We start from the raw sequence: 16,155 nt of genomic DNA on the forward strand, positions 1-16,155 counted from the left end.
CTACATCACAGGAGCCTAAATAATGCACTGTTGAAGAAAGTGTGGTGTCGTCAGATAGCCAAGTTGCGGAAGTGCACGCTGTGCAAAGGCTGACAGCTTGAAATGCATTTGCATTAGGACCTTGCAGCCAACATATCGACCTGTAACATGAGTTGGTGTTGGGGATGTGCTAATGAAAGAATATATGTTCCACTGAACTGACACCGTTTCGATTTCAATAGCCTACCTGCGTTGTCCTGAGCGAGACCAATCGGTATTTTCATGCGTCTAGATTGGTCGGCAGGCGCGTTTATTGAGTTATGGGCGCATTACAGTCGTTACCTGATGAACCCGAATACAGAGATCTCTCAGAGAAGACGGGCTGTGAGTATTACGTTTTTTCCTGTAGGATACGATTATAATTGTTGAGAAGAGTCATATTTCTGGGTTTATGTAATCCTGCGCTAAAGTGTATCATCATTGTGAAATGAAACGCCCCACAATACAGGATCCCCATAACAAACGTCATCGTGTGTGGTAGGTGTTCTGGGGGCTATTTCCAGAGCAAAACAGATTGCTGTAGGCTACAGCACTACTGAATGAGGATGTTTGCAAGTAGCCTATTGCAGTGTTTTTCCTGATGCCCTGCAAGGAGATGAGGTACTGTTATACCCCTGAAGGGGGGAAATATAGAAATTAATCACACAGAGGTTGGTTCAGCTTCACATCAATGTAATTAATATTTTTCATAAAATCATCAACAATTTACATACATTTCTCAGGTGCACAAATCAATATCTTCTTTCAATTTGTATAGCTTTTAGTATTATTCAATAACCAGTATGCTACATTTATCAATGTATTCTTATTTATTATGCTTTTTTAAATTGCATTATGAAATGCGATGACAAACCTTTTAACCTTTTTAAATGCATGAGACACCCCTTTATAAATTATCACTATTAACTATCCTTGTATCGTTTCCATCTTTATACCATTGTTATCCATTGTCATCCCTATATAAACTCACTTCAATAAACAAAGACAACATGTATGAGCATGTATACATTCGTCTTAGTGCTCTACTTTGTAATAACATATATCATCTTCTTCACATTTCCCAAAAGTTCTCTCACTCATTAATTCAGACACAAACACACACACAAACACACACACACACACACACAGGAGATGTGCATGGTCCTTCTCTCACTCACAGCTGCACCGGGAACGCTCTGATCACGCAGATGCCTCGTGAAACTCGTGATTAGCCTCCTAGGTAGCTAGCAAGCAAAAGGGCTAATGGCAAATTTCAGAGTGGTTCTTAACATCCAAATAGCACATTAGCTAATGAATAACACACAGTTAATATCTGTAACATTCTGACATGAAGAATGAACAATGTACTCCCTGTATATAGCCATGTTATTTTCTTCTACCTATATATAGCCATGCTATTTTTACTCGTTGTTTGTATTCATTATTCACTGTGTATTTATTCCTCATGTCATAATTTCTATTTTATTTTTAATGTTTATTATCTTTAACTCTGCATTGTCGGAAAAGGACCCGTAAGTATGCATTTCACTGTTAGTCTACCCCTGTTGTCTACAAAACATGTGACAAATAACATTTTATTTGATTGGATTTGAAAGATATTCTAAATCGAATTCGTACCTGAAAGGGGAGAAATATAGAAATGAATCACACAGAGAAGTTGCTTCAGCTTCACGTCAGTGTAATGAATGAACTGGGAAGCTCCGTGAGCCCCCTATGGGAGAAGCTATAAGGACACGCCTGTGCCCAAACTGATGACGTATGTCGCACAACTGAGAGTCGCGTGGAGACAAACGGATTTGATTCAGTCAGTCATCCTGATGAGCCCTTCCCAGCTAGCTAGTTTATGCTTGTGGCTAGAAACTTCAGCGAGAATTTGAAACTTGGCTTCCGAAGTTGGGACTTGGGAGAGTGTTCAGAACCATTCCGTTTTTAATCGGAGTAATTCTTCAGTTTTTATCAACTAAAATGTAGACGTTAATGCCGTAGTTGTACATTTTCAGTGAAAATCACTACAATAAATGTGCTTTAGCTCTCACCCTGGCCTTATATTGGCTACACTATCTAGCTACTTCCCCTCACATTACTGCCGGATAGCAGTTCTTGACAAGCGGGAGCGAAGGACACTGTGCCCCGTGTTGTTGTGTTGCCGGCTTGCAGCGCAAACTCTCCCCATTGTAGTTAGACTGTATCACGGTGACATCCAGATGGTTACTATGCAATATTACAAGTTATTTCTCGTGTAGGCTGCTATCCTATTCAAAATAATATCAAGTGGGATGGAACAAATTGGCCACGTTAGCTACCGCCACGTCGGCAAGCACCTTGATACACCGTTGCACTGGTCATTCGCGTCGGCTTTTCGTTACGTTAGCTAATTGGCAGGTCAAGGTGACCAATACTACAAGTTATTTCTCCCATTGAAATTAACATCATTTTATTTTAACTAGTGCCATGCTGCTGTTGTTGCCAGCATAAACTATCCTGAACAAAAATATAAACGCAAAATGCAACAATTTCAAATATTTTACTGAGTTACAGGTTCCTCAGTCAATTGAAATAAAATAATCAGGCCCTAATCTATGGATTTCACATGACTGGGAATACAGATATGCCTCTGTTGTTAGGCGCGTAGATCTGAAAACCAGTTAGTATCTGTTGTGACCACAATTTGCCTCATGCAGCGCAACACATCTCCTTTGCATAGAGTTGACCAGGCTGTTGATTGTGGCCTGTGGAATGTTGTCCCACTCCTCTTCAGTTGCTGGATATTGGCGGGAACTGGAACACGCTGTCCTACACATTGATTCAGAGTCAATGGGTGACATGTCTGATGTGTATGCAGACCATGGTAGAACTGGGACATTTTCAGCTTCCAGGAATTGTGTACAGATCCTTGCAACATGGGGCTGTGCATTATCATGGTGAAACATGAGGTGATTGCGGCGGATGAATGGCACGACAATGGGCCTCAAGATCTCGTCACGGTATCTCTGTGCATTAACATTTCCAGCGATAAAATGCAACTGTGTTTGTTGTCCGTATCTTATGTCTGCCCATTCCATAACCCCACCGCCACCATGGAGCACTCTGTTTGCAACGTTGACATCAGCAAACCACTCGCCCATACAACGCCATACAAATGGTCTGCGGTTGTGAGGCCGGTTGAACGGACTGCCAAATTCTCTAAAACAGCGTTGGAGGCGGCTTATGGTAGAGAAATTAACATTCAATTATCTCGCAACAGCTCTGGTGGACATTCCTGCAGTCAGCATGCAAATTGCACGCTCCCTCAAAACTTAATCAGCTTCTTGATATGCTACACCTGTCAGGTGGATGGATTATCTTGGCAAAGGAGAAATGCTCACTAACAGGGATGTAAACAATTTTTTTGCACAAAATATGAGAGAAATACGCTTTTTGTGCGTATGGAACATTTCTGGGATCTTTTATTTCAGCTCATGAAACATGGGACCAACACTTTATGTTGCGTTTATATTTTAGTTCAGTGTAGCTATCCGGGAAGGGCTCATCAGGACGACTGAACCAAATCCATTCAGCTCCACTCGACTCTCAGCTGCGCGACATACTTTGAGTGTATAAACATTCGGAACACCTTCTTAATATTGAGTTGCACCCCCTTTTGCCCTAAGAACAGCCTCAATTCGTTGGGCATGGACTCTACAAAGTGTTGAAAGCGTTCCACAGGGATGCTGGCTCATATTAGCTCAGTTGGTAGAGCATGGCGCTTGCAATGCCAGGGTTGTGTGTTCGATTCCCACGGGGGGCCAGTATGAAAAATGTATGCACTCACTAACTGTAAGTCGCTCTGGATAAGAGCGTCTGCTAAATGACTAAAATGTAAATATTGAGTCCAATGCTTCCCACAGTTGGCTGGATGACCTTTGGGTGGTGGACCATTCTTGATACACACAGGAAACTGTTGAGTGTGAAAAACCCGGCAGCGTTGCAGTTCTTGACACACTCAAACCGGTGCGCCTGGCACCTACTACCATACCCTGTTCAAAGGGGCTTAAATATTTTGCCTTGCCCATTCACCCTCTGAATGGCACACATACACAATCCATGTCTCAAGGCTTAAAAATCATTCTTTAACCTGTCTCTTCCCCTTCATCTACACTGATTGAAGTGGATTTAACAGGTGACATCACTAAGGGATCATAGCTTTCACCTGGATTCACCTGGTCAGTCTTTGTCATGGAAAGACAGGTGTTCCTAATGTTTAGTACACTCAGTGATCATCGACAACAATGAGACAGCCTATATGGAGGAGGTCAGAGACCTGGCCGTGTGGTGCCAGGATAACAACCTCCCTCAACGTGATCAAGACAAAGGAGATGATTGTGGACTACAGGGAAAAAAAGAGGACTGAGCACGCCCCCATTCTCATCGATGGGGCTGTAGTGGAACAGGTTGAGAGCTTCAAGTTCCTTGGTGTCCACATCACCAACAAACTATCATGGTCCAAACACACCAAGACAGTCGTGAAGAGGGCACGATAAAGCCTATTCCCCTTCAGGAGACTGAAAAGATTTGGCATGGGTCCTCAGATCCTCAAAAAGTTATACAGCTGCACCATCGAGAGCATCCTGTCTGGTTGTATTACCGCCTGGTATGGCAACTGCTCGGCCTCTGACTGCAAGGCACTACAGAGGGTAGTGCGTACGGCCCAGTACATCACTGGGGCCAAGCTACCTGCCATCCAGGACCTCTATACCAGGCGGTGTCAGAGGAAGGCCCTAAAAATTGTCAAAGACTCCAGCCACCCTAGTCATAGACTGTTCTCTCTGCTACCGCACGGCAAGCGGTACCGGAGCGCCAAGTCTAGGTCCAAAAGGCTTCTTAACAGCTTCTACCCCCAAGCCATTAGACTCCTGAACAGCTAATCATGGCTACCCGGACTATTTGCGTACTTTTTTTTATTTTCTTAAAATGCATTGTTGGTTAAGGGCTTGTAAATAAGCATTTCACTGTAAGGTCTACACCTGTTGTATTCGGCGCATGTGGCAATTACATTTGTTTTGATTTGATTTGTATGTTATCATCAATTTGGGCACCAGGCGTGTCCATATAGCCTCTCCTGCCCCTATAGGAATTCCTAGGCATAACCAATCAAACTCAGCACAAACAGACATCACTAGAGCAAACAGATCGTATTATCAACATTCATATACCATTAAATGATTAGCATATTGCTTGCTGGTACACATTATGATACTGTATTATTGTATTCGTTATGGTACTAAGGCACATTTCATTCTATCACACTACCATGTCTAAATTAAAAGCAGAACAAGGAGAAGACTGTTTCACCAACTATGGAATGTCCTTGGAAATAAGACTTGGTAATAGTATTAGACCAGATGAATCTCCTATATTTGTTTAAAGGCTGTATTCTGACATGATGATAGAAAGACACTAGTGTAGGCCAAGTACTGTATCTCCATGCAGTGGCTATAAAATATTCAAACTGCAAATTGCATGTGGAGTAGCAACTTTTTTCTCCAGGTATCTTATGTAAGTTTACAGTGTAGGCTTGACTGAACCACCATGAATAATAGATTAGACATTGTGTGTATAGCTTCAGAAAAACATGCAAGCAATGAGGCCATGAACAGAGAGTTGTTTTTATCTCTGTCTCTAACATTGTCTGAAATCCCCACCCTCAGTGAGTTTCCTCATACCACTGGTAATCCAATATTAGCTCTTCACATACTAGTTTGCCTATACAATAACCTGAGGAATGTATTGTTTGTACACACTGAAAAACACTCACTCACCCACTTTTGTCTCACTCACTCATTCAGTCAGTCAGTCAGTCAGTCAGTCAGTCACTCACTCACTCACTCTCTCACTCACTCACTCACTCACTCACTCACTCACTCATTCACTCACTCACTCACTCACACACTCACTCACACACACTCACTCGCTCTCAATTCAAATATTGTGGCGATTGTTAGTCCTTGTTTGAATGAATTTGAATACTTTGAGCTTATCCCTGTTGTATCACAGCTCAGGCTAAAACCCAGATGCAGACACAGGAGGCGGATAGTACAAGTCTCAGAGTTTATTACAGTACAAGGGGCAGGCAATCGGTAAGTCAAGGCAGGCAGAGTCATAAGCCAAATCAGAGTCAGGCAGGTACATGACAGCAGGCAGGATCAGGGTCAGGACAGGCAGAAAGGTCAGAACGGTGAAGACTGGGAAAAACAAAAACTAGAGCACTGGAAACACGGGAATATGCTGGTAGGACTTGACGGGACAAGCACAAAGACAGGTGAAACAGATCAGGGTGTGACATGTTGTTCAGACAGAACCAGTTTTTTTTTATTTCAGACTACATGTAATATACAGTTTATTTAAGTTATATTAGAAATAAACTTTTAAAAACAATGTATTTCTCTAAATTCTATGCACTCACATAGACAATGAGAGAATGCAAAGTGAAATAGTTTTTACATCTGAATATACAAATCCACTTTTCATATGAGGAAAGATGCCATCAACTGAAAATATATAAACATTCAGCACTGCTCTCTGCTTACACCGAGTATATAATGTGTTAGGTCTGAGGATATCAAATCAGGCAGCCTAAATGATCAATTAGAGATAAGAACAGGACACAAACATAAATTGTATTTGCAAAGGTTAAAAAACAATTGAGTTCCATTAACAGCATTACTCTGCAGTTTGTCATGGTTTCCTGCCCATTCAGTGGTAACTGATGTGCTGCCTGGCATTTTGCTAATTGGAGATGCCTCTTGAAGATGCACATGATTTCTCTTCCATCCATCTAGGTCTGTAACCTGCTGTGGTAGGCTGGCAGGATGTACCGCTCTGTCTTGGACTCATGACAGTCCCTTTTTTGTTCCTCAGTTTCCTTCGAGCAAATTGGAATCCTTCACAAAAGATTCAAGCAGTTGAGCCACAATGAAGACACGCTGAGGTAGAACTCCCTAATTATTTTTGGCATTCTAACACACTTTATTTTTTAACTTGTGCTGTTGTACTTTGTTACTTTGGGGTTTTTAGACACACATGGGTGTAATCCTGGCATAATCAATTTCTGATTAGGTGGTTCTTCCCATTTCTTTAGCATAAACAAGCCTAACAGCTTTTGTTTAGGCTTTTGTTTTGCATTTTGTTTAGCATGTATTATAATTGGCCAGCTTCCTGCTGCAAACCTAATCATCTTCTTGTCTTTTCACCTGTAGACGAGATGACCTCAACACAATTCCAGACCTGGCATGCAATCCGATCCGAACCCAAATTATAGAGGCCTTCTTTGACAAAAGGTTGGTTATCGTGTTTCTGTTAAGTACCTCAAAAAGAACAAGACTAAAGGTTAACTGCTCTCAAGATGCCCCTAGCTTTAACCTACATAGTATGATTTTCATTATACAGTAGGTTTGGTGGTGCCTCACAGGGATTAGTCAAATGTGAGCCTGATCCAGAAACAACCCCTAGCCTTTAGCCCCTACCCGCTAGCATTTGTGTAGATCGGAAAGGGTTGAATATGTACAGTGGGGAGAGCAAGTATTTGATACTACACTGCCGATTTTGCAGGTTTTCCTACTTACAAAGCATGTAGAGGTCTGTCATTTTTATCCTAGGTACACTTCAACTGTGAGAGACGGAATCTAAAAAAAAAATCCAGAAAATCACATTGTATAATTTTTAAGTAATTAATTTGCATTTTATTGCATGACATAAGTATTTGATCACCTACCAACCAGTAAGAATTCCGTCTCTCACAGACCTGTTAGTTTTTCTTTAAGAAGCCCTCCTGTTCTCCACTCATTACCTGTATTAACTGCACCTGTTTGAACTCGTTACCTGTATAAAAGACACCTGTCTACACACTCAATCAAACAGACTCCAACCTCTCCACAATGGCCAAGACCAGAGAGCTGTGTAAGGACATCAGGGATAAAATTGTAGACCTGCACAAGGCTGGGATGGGCTACAGGACAATAGGCAAGCAGCTTGGTGAGAAGGCAACAACTGTTGGCGCAATTATTAGAAAATGGAAGAAGTTCAAGATGACGGTCAATCACCCTCGGTCTGGGGCTCCATGCAAGATCTCACCTCATGGGCCATCAATGATCATGAGGAAGGTGAGGGATCAGACCAGAACTACACGGCAGGACCTGGTCAATGACCTGAAGAGAGCTGGGACCACAGTCTCAAAGAAAACCATTAGTAACACACTACGCCGTCATGGATTGAAATCCTGCAGCGCACGCAAGGTCCCCCTGCTCAAGCCACCGCATGTCCAGGCCCGTCTGAAGTTTGCCAATGACCATCTGGATGATCCAGAGGAAGAATGGGAGAAGGTCATGTGGTCTGATGAGACAAAAATAGAGCTTTTTGGTCTAAACTCCACTCGCCGTGTTTGGAGGAAGAAGAAGGATGAGTACAACCCCAAGAACACCATCCCAACCGTGAAGCATGGAGGTGGAAACATCATTCTTTGGGGATGCTTTTCTGCAAAGGGGACAGGTCGACTGCACCGTATTGAGGGGAGGATGGATGGGGCCATGTATCGCAAGATCTTGGCCAACAACCTCCTTCCCTCAGTAAGAGCATTGAAGATGGGTCGTGGCTGGGTCTTCCAGCATGACAACGACCCGAAACACACAGCCAGGGCAACTAAGGAGTGGCTCTGTAAGAAGCATCTCAAGGTCCTGGAGTGGCCTAGCCAGTCTCCAGACCTGAACCCAATAGAAAATCTTTGGAGGGGGCTGAAAGTCCGTATTGCCCAGCGACAGCCCCGAAACCTGAAGGATCTGGAGAAGGTCTGTATGGAGGAGTGGGCCAAAATCCCTGCTGCAGTGTGTGCAAACCTGTTCAAGACCTACAGGAAACGTATGATCTCTGTAATTGCAAACAAAAGTTTATGTACCAAATATTAAGTTCTGCTTTTCTGATGTATCAAATACTTATGTCATGCAATAAAATGCAAATTAATTACTTAAAAATCATACATTGTGATTTTCTGGATTTTTGTTTTAGATTCCATCTCTCGCAGTTGAAGTGTACCTATGATAAAAATGCCAGACCTCTACATGCTTTAAGTAGGAAAACCTGCAAAATCGGCAGTGTATCAAATACTTGTTCTCCCCACTGTATACTCTATATGGCAGTCATACAACCTAAGATATCAATAGGCAAGTTGGAGCTACTACCATATTGTATACAGTATCAATTTCTTTCACATTTATGGGAAGTGCCTAGGATGTAGGGCCTATGGGTTGTTTCTAGAATGAGACATGGTTACTTTCTAATGAGCAATACAGAAAACATGCAATGACCTCATCTGTCCACTCAATGAAGATATTTATGTTCTTTGCTCGTATGCCTCTATAGAAACTTCCATCAGAATGGTGAGGGGACAGTCCAGGAGATCAGCTTTGAGGAGTTCCTGGTGGTCATGTCCCACTTCAGACCTCCAGCACTGAACATGACAGAGGAACAGAGAGAGAACATCAGGAGGGAAAAACTCCGCTGTGAGTGCCATCATTAAAATGTTCTGCATGGACTGGCGTTAAGATAGATGTATTGCAGTACAGTATCACTGGCAAAATGTTACACTATGTTGAAATGGATACCCAACATTATTGTTAGCTTGTGTACTTACTACAATGACATTGAAAACATCGGTTGTACAAGATACTGTATACCGTTTGATGTGTACAATGGCTCACACTGTGACTTGAATCAATACTAGACTCAATTATCTGTCAACTTTCTGCTGGGATACAACAGATCTTTATTAAAAATTACCTTTACAAAATGGATTAAACAACTTCTCATGGAACAATAGGGACTGTGAGGGCATACACGCACACACAGAAACACGCACATTATTTAGTCGTTGTATTGTTTGTATAATTTTTGTTGTTGTATTGTTTGTATAGCGTTGTATTTTAAATTTGTGTGACTGTCCTTGTCTATCAGTTGTCATGGAAATTCAACACAGGGACACTCAAAGTCAATATTAAATGAATCACTCTTTATTGTCAGCAAGCTGGAGAGGTTACAGTCAAACATAGATGCATAAAGTACCGGTCTGAAGTGAGCTCTGCCGGGGCAGTCCCGTTAGTTCTCTTATATACTGCTTACACAGACAAGCTACATAGGTATGATTCATAGGGTTGGTTCCTGCATGTGACTGGCACCGTCTCCTATCTTAACTTATAGAACATATTCTGGGCGTTCTGCCAAAAGGTCTGAGGAGGGGGTCATGACCGTCTCCCCCTCATATCTCTACCCAGCACCTACAGGAACCAATGATTGTATGATACAAGATGTACAATTCAAGGCTGTCCCTCCAGACTATATATTTTTCCTCACAGTGTATCAGTGTTTTGTTACTTGTCATGTTTTGTGTTTTTTGTGGACCCCAGGAAAAGTAGCTGCTGCTGCTGCAAAAGCTAAATAAATAAACAATAAACAATATATCTCAATATACAGCATTACTCAGCAAATACATTACAGTGATGCCTCATGACACTTGCAGATCTTTGGTAAGGAAATATTTGTAAAGACAGACCGATAGAAAATAGTTTAAGTTGAACACTTTCTTATTTTTTCCCAGTCCTGTTTAACATGCACGACACAGACAACGATGGAACAATCACTCTGGAGGAGTACCGACATGTAAGCCACTGCCCAGCCCTGTCTTTCAAAATACAAAAATACTCTATCTACCTATCACTGTTGTTACCATGACTGCCTTGCCTCTGTATGTACTGTAGGTAGTGGAGGAGCTGCTGTCTCGGAGCGGAGCCCTGGGGAAGGAAACGGCTAAAGGTATAGCAGACGCTGCCATGCTGGAGGTAGCCAGTATCTCCGTGGGTCACATGGTACGGCTGCTTTATAAACATTTTATTCCTCACTCTGAGTGTTAGATCTGGAACCATCTACTATAAAGACATCCAACTATTATGTTTTTTTATTTTTTTTTATTATATTCAATAATCTCATTCTTCATTCTCAGGAACCAGATGAGTTTTACGAGGGGATCACTTTTGAACATTTCCTAAAGGTTTGTAATAAAACATTATGTTGTGTCTAAGAAAAAGTCATGGCTTTAGCTTTTCTTTTTTCAAATGTTTTTACTATAAAAATAATAAGTATAGATTATTTAAGTGAGCCTCCTGGAGAGCCCATTGAATCATCGTTGTTCTTTAAAGGGAACATCTGTGATTCAAAAGAAACAATTTGACTTTTAAATTTAAGGCTCTATTCAATCTGTATCACTGGAGTGTTGCAGATTGTGTGATATAAATGTAAAGGTAATTTCTGATTGAGCCGACATATGCAGTGTTTACCGTGAATGCAGTCTCCGCTAACGCGGGAATATTGCCTTTAAATTTAAATCACGCTGTAACGCTGAACTTCCGCGATACGGATTGAATAGAGCCGTAACGATATATACCCATTGATTCTTGAAGAATATAACTTATATCTGCCTCATGAACTTAGTTCAATTGGCGTACCCCATTAGAACCTAAAATATACGCTTGTTTTACACCATTGTTTGTTAACACTGATATTGCAAACAAACACTGTATAGCTTCAAAACATGGTTAAAACTGATCTGATGGATGGTCTGCCCTTGCATCTATAGCTCTGTCTTAGAATTTTTAAGTGGTTACATTTCTCCAGCCCCATCCCTCTGCTGTTGTCTTGTTATTAGAGGACACATAGTTGAAGGCATCATCAGAGTTTAGTAACTAAGTAATATACTGGTAGTAAAACAACAATTTATTTTCAGATACTGAAAGATATTGAGATCGAGACAAGAATGAACATTCGCTTTTTGAATATGGACACGACGAACCTGTGCAAGTGAGGATCTTCCACCTTTTTTATTACTATGCAGCACCAGCACTCTTTTATGGTATTTTATTTAGTGGCCATTTAGGGCACACTTTAAGCAGTGACGTGCGGTCGGTATCTGGGTAAGCACTGGCTATTATCAAAGCCAGATTTGCTCACAAATAAACCTTAATGAAGCCCAAGTTCACCATACAACAGATAGCGCCAACAACCAGAGTGACATAGGCTATTAACCGAAATTGACAAAAATGTTCACCAAATGTGACTGACCGACCGGCTCAATTCGGTCTTATGTATCAACATTTGAAATTGTGTTTTTTTACATTGGATAAAAGTAGAGAAAATGGTATATCATACACTACAGTTGAGGAACAATGGGAAGGTAATTCTGCTTAGAAAGTTGATCAACTTATTACCCCACTTTTGAGAAAACAGCCCTTGAATGTTTTGGTAAACCTACTGGAGACCTCTTCTTTGTCTACACCAATTCAGAATCGTTCACACCCTCTTAAGCCTTAGCCCCACCCATCTCTTTAAGGATTCACATGTGAGGCCATGTGCTAAACAGAGTGAGTATGGTAGTGTACTAAACAACCAAAGATTTCAAGACTAAAGGCTGGTTTATACTACATCTATCGACATGTCTGTAGAGAGTTGTCGCAGTGACATCATGAACATTCTATTGTTGTCCGACATCAAACTTGTTGTTGTTGTTATGAAAAAGTATAAACACAAAAACGACATCAGCAGCCTGGTGGTCCAAAATAGCATAACTGGTGTATTTTAACACCAATAAACCCATCCGTTTAAAAATGTATTTAGTATATGTCAATCTAGCAAAGCAGGCAACTAAAAGCAACTTTCTAAACAATGTTTTGGTTCGTTCCTAGCTTGTTGGCTAGCTATCTAACGTTGAGTTAGCTGGCTAGCCAGTTCAAATAATGACCATATCATATAGCTGACAACGTCTTAACTTTAACTAATTTATATTCTTTATTACAGGAAAATAAACTCACAACAAGATCATTATTTACAAGTTAATGGCGGGCTAATTACAGAAAATAGCTTAAGGTTGTGAGTGTGACGAAATAAAAGCAGGGCATTCTACTGGAGAGCTTTTGAACTTGGACACTGTCTCGTTGGCCTAACGTTATATCCTAATTTGACTTTGGTGCAGGTCATGTTGTTCTTCACGTTACCGTCTCTGGTAAACACACATTATATCAAATAAAATCTAAGTTTATTTGTCACATGCACAGGATACAGAAGGTGTAAACGGTACAGTGAAATGATTACTTGCATAGTGGAGTCTTTTGTTTAGACATGTAGCTAGCTAGCTAAACAATTAACCATAATCCCAACTCATAACGTTACTACCCTGGATGAATCTGCTGGTAGCTAAAACTAACCAACTAGGTTCATTCAATGTTAGCTAGCTAGCTAACATTAGGCTATAACTAGCAATGCAAATGGCTCTGAGATAAATAAATTAATATTACTACACAGATCATACACGTAACGTTAGCTAGCGAGCCAGCCAGCTAACGTTAGCTAGCTAGCTAACAGTACGCTTTAACTTGCAATAAAAACGACTTTCTGACAAAATGAGAAACATATAATATCTGAAAATGTAGCTAGCTAGACTCTCTTACCCAATTTGTAAGTCGCTCTGGATAAGAGCGTCTGCTAAATTACGAAAATGTGAAAATGTGTGTACATGGATGAACGCTTCTCCCTCTCTGTCACTGATGCCATGGTTGCTCTTAGTTTGAAGATGTAATCCGGAGACAGGTGTTTTACACAACAGCCTTCTGTGTGTTCTCTTTTCGACTACCTCCGCATATTTGCAATCAAACGCCAGAATTTTCTCCATCTCCTTAGCTATCACTCTGCTTTCACCAGACATTCCACTGATTTCAAAACTTGGTCCTCCAGAAAGTGGATAGCATTAGCAACACTTTTGCAGTCTTTTGTGATATCTTTAACAAAAGCAGCGTTAGAAAGGATTACCTACACATACTGAGCAGCTAATGTTATAGACAGAAGCGGGCTACATGGCAGACATATCTGAATTCATCTCTCGGCATGTGTGCAAAGCTGTCATCAAGGCAAAGGGTGGCTATTTGAAGAATCTCAAATATAAAATATATTTTGATTTGTTTAACACTTCTTTGGTTACTACATGATTCCATATGTGTTATTTCATAGTTTTCATGTCTCACTATTATTCTATAATGTAGAAAATAGTAAAAATTAAGAAAAACCCTTGAATGAGTAGGTGTTCTAAAAGTTGACCGGTAGTGTATTCTCAACAGTAGAATAACCCTCAAATTGCAAAGGAAATTGCATTTTACGATGCCTATGCTGACCCTGTCTATTAACAGTGACTGGAGACAGGAACGGCCACAGCGTCAGCGATTTGAATGGCTGGAAAGGAAGACATGAATACCCTGGCGCCTTTCCTGAGGTTTTGCATAAAAAACACCAGAATCACTGAGAAAAACATTAGATAACAAAAAATTATGATTTTCTTTTGGGCTTTTCATAACAGCTTTTTTTTATTAGATTATCACAGGGTAAACAAGGCCTACCCTGCCTACACTGACTGCACGTCACTGACTACGTTCTCTGACAAACTATTAGAAAGCTCTGTTTATGGTTTGATTTTGGGTTGTTATGAGCTTTTGATCAGGTGAAGGTTTAAGCTTCTACTATCTAGTAGCTACAAATGGATTGCATTGAAAATATGGATGAGTAACTATGCAAATATACACAGATTAACAGTAGGTATGTTATGAATTTAGCATGCTGTTTTGGTGACAACCTGTATCTGTCACAATATATTTTTTTATGCAAGAATATAAACAATGCAATAAATGCTATCAATCAATAATCAATTAAATAGCAATGCAATAAACCAGTAATAATATCGCAATAAACAAGCAATAGCCAATCATGCAGCTCTATGATTAAAGTGCATGCAATTCATCTCCTAGTATACTGTATCTATGACACTGTGTGGAATGAGCTACAAACATTTGCACAAGGAAAACCAAGAGCATGCATCTTCTATCTATACCATCACAAAACTGTTGTGCTGCCACTGCCATCAATTTGGAATCAAAGGTTCGATTTCCATGTGCATTAAAAGGTTACTGACCAATAGAAACAAAGTACTTATTGCCAATGCCATGTTTAACTAACCAGCCTAGCATACTGGTACTGGTATACAACATAGCATACTGCAAATTTACTTGAGCTATGGCAACACCTTCCTGATATTGAGATGGTACTTTCAAGTCAAATGTGCATCCGACTTTTACAAAGAATGAAACCTTCGCAGACAAGCATTTGTTGACTGTTAGAAATGGGAACAATGATAATCCCCCCCATATATATGAATGTTAGCTATGCATGTTAGCTGTCTTAGCATTTGAATATCCATATATTGTATGTTTGTACTGTAAAATAAAATATTTTAATTCCTTTTTTTGGGATGTTATTGTAGCGAGGAATAATGTAAATGATTTGACCTTCTCTTTTTATTGGGATAACATTAAAATAGAAAACCACTCACTAAAAAGGTGTATGATTTTGGTATTAATTTGAATGATAATGTAGGAATTACAGGTTTTTACAATTCTCAGATAGCCTTGGAGAGAGATCTAGAATGAAACTTGAATTAGCTTTAAGCTTAATCGACATCAAAGTGCATTTGTGACCGACAGGCTCAAATCGGTCTTATGTAGCATAATTTTAAATTGTGTTTTTTACATTGGATAAAAGTAGAGACTCAGAACTACAAAATGGTATATCATACACTATAGTTGAGGAACAATGGGAAAGTAATTTTGCTTTGAAAGTTGATAAAGTTGTAAACTCACTTTTCAGAAAATGGCCTTTGAATCTTTTTGTACTACTACTAGAGCCCTTCTTTGTGTACACCCATTCAGCATCGTTCACACCCTCTCAAGCTTTAGCCCCACCCATATCTTTAAGGTTTGATCCGAGCTTTCTCTACTAACAACAGAAGTCAAGCACCCAAGCTAACTTGCTAGCTACTTCCAGACACAAATGAACAGAACAGCTCACTGAACATTACTCGCCCTAGCAGAGCTGGTAAGGCTGTTATGTTATCCAGAGCGTTCGTGACTGCAACTGTGCTGTCAGATTGTCTGTTCGTAAATTCAAAACGTGTCGCTCTCGGAGCGCACACCGGACGCTCTGGCCAATGAGTAGGGTTGATCC

General features: G+C 40.5%; 1 protein-coding gene across 1 annotated transcript; it reads left to right on the top strand.

Moving 5' to 3' along the window:
* The first annotated feature begins 213 nt into the window (after positions 1–213).
* LOC311127738 (calcineurin B homologous protein 3-like) lies at positions 214–15,409 on the top strand. Its single transcript, XM_084159606.1, has 9 exons — positions 214–363; positions 6,937–7,006; positions 7,275–7,355; positions 9,430–9,569; positions 10,661–10,722; positions 10,821–10,928; positions 11,063–11,110; positions 11,843–11,916; positions 14,292–15,409. Exons 1-9 carry the CDS (start codon positions 300–302, stop codon positions 14,350–14,352), a joined length of 708 nt encoding a protein of 235 aa, XP_084015732.1. The 5' UTR covers positions 214–299; the 3' UTR covers positions 14,353–15,409.
* The last annotated feature ends 746 nt before the right edge of the window (positions 15,410–16,155 follow it).

This window comes from Coregonus lavaretus, assembly GCF_964263955.1.
Source record: "Coregonus lavaretus genome assembly, chromosome: 4".
Taxonomy (NCBI): domain Eukaryota; kingdom Metazoa; phylum Chordata; class Actinopteri; order Salmoniformes; family Salmonidae; genus Coregonus; species Coregonus lavaretus.

Coding starts and splice junctions, on each gene's coding strand:
- LOC311127738 (XM_084159606.1), top strand. CDS start 300: ATGGGCGCATTACAGTCGTTACCTGATGAACCCGAATACAGAGATCTC. Junction 9,570..10,660: donor CAGGAGGGAAAAACTCCGCT/GTGAGTGCCATC, acceptor ATTTTTTCCCAG/TCCTGTTTAACATGCACGAC. Junction 10,929..11,062: donor GTATCTCCGTGGGTCACATG/GTACGGCTGCTT, acceptor CTTCATTCTCAG/GAACCAGATGAGTTTTACGA.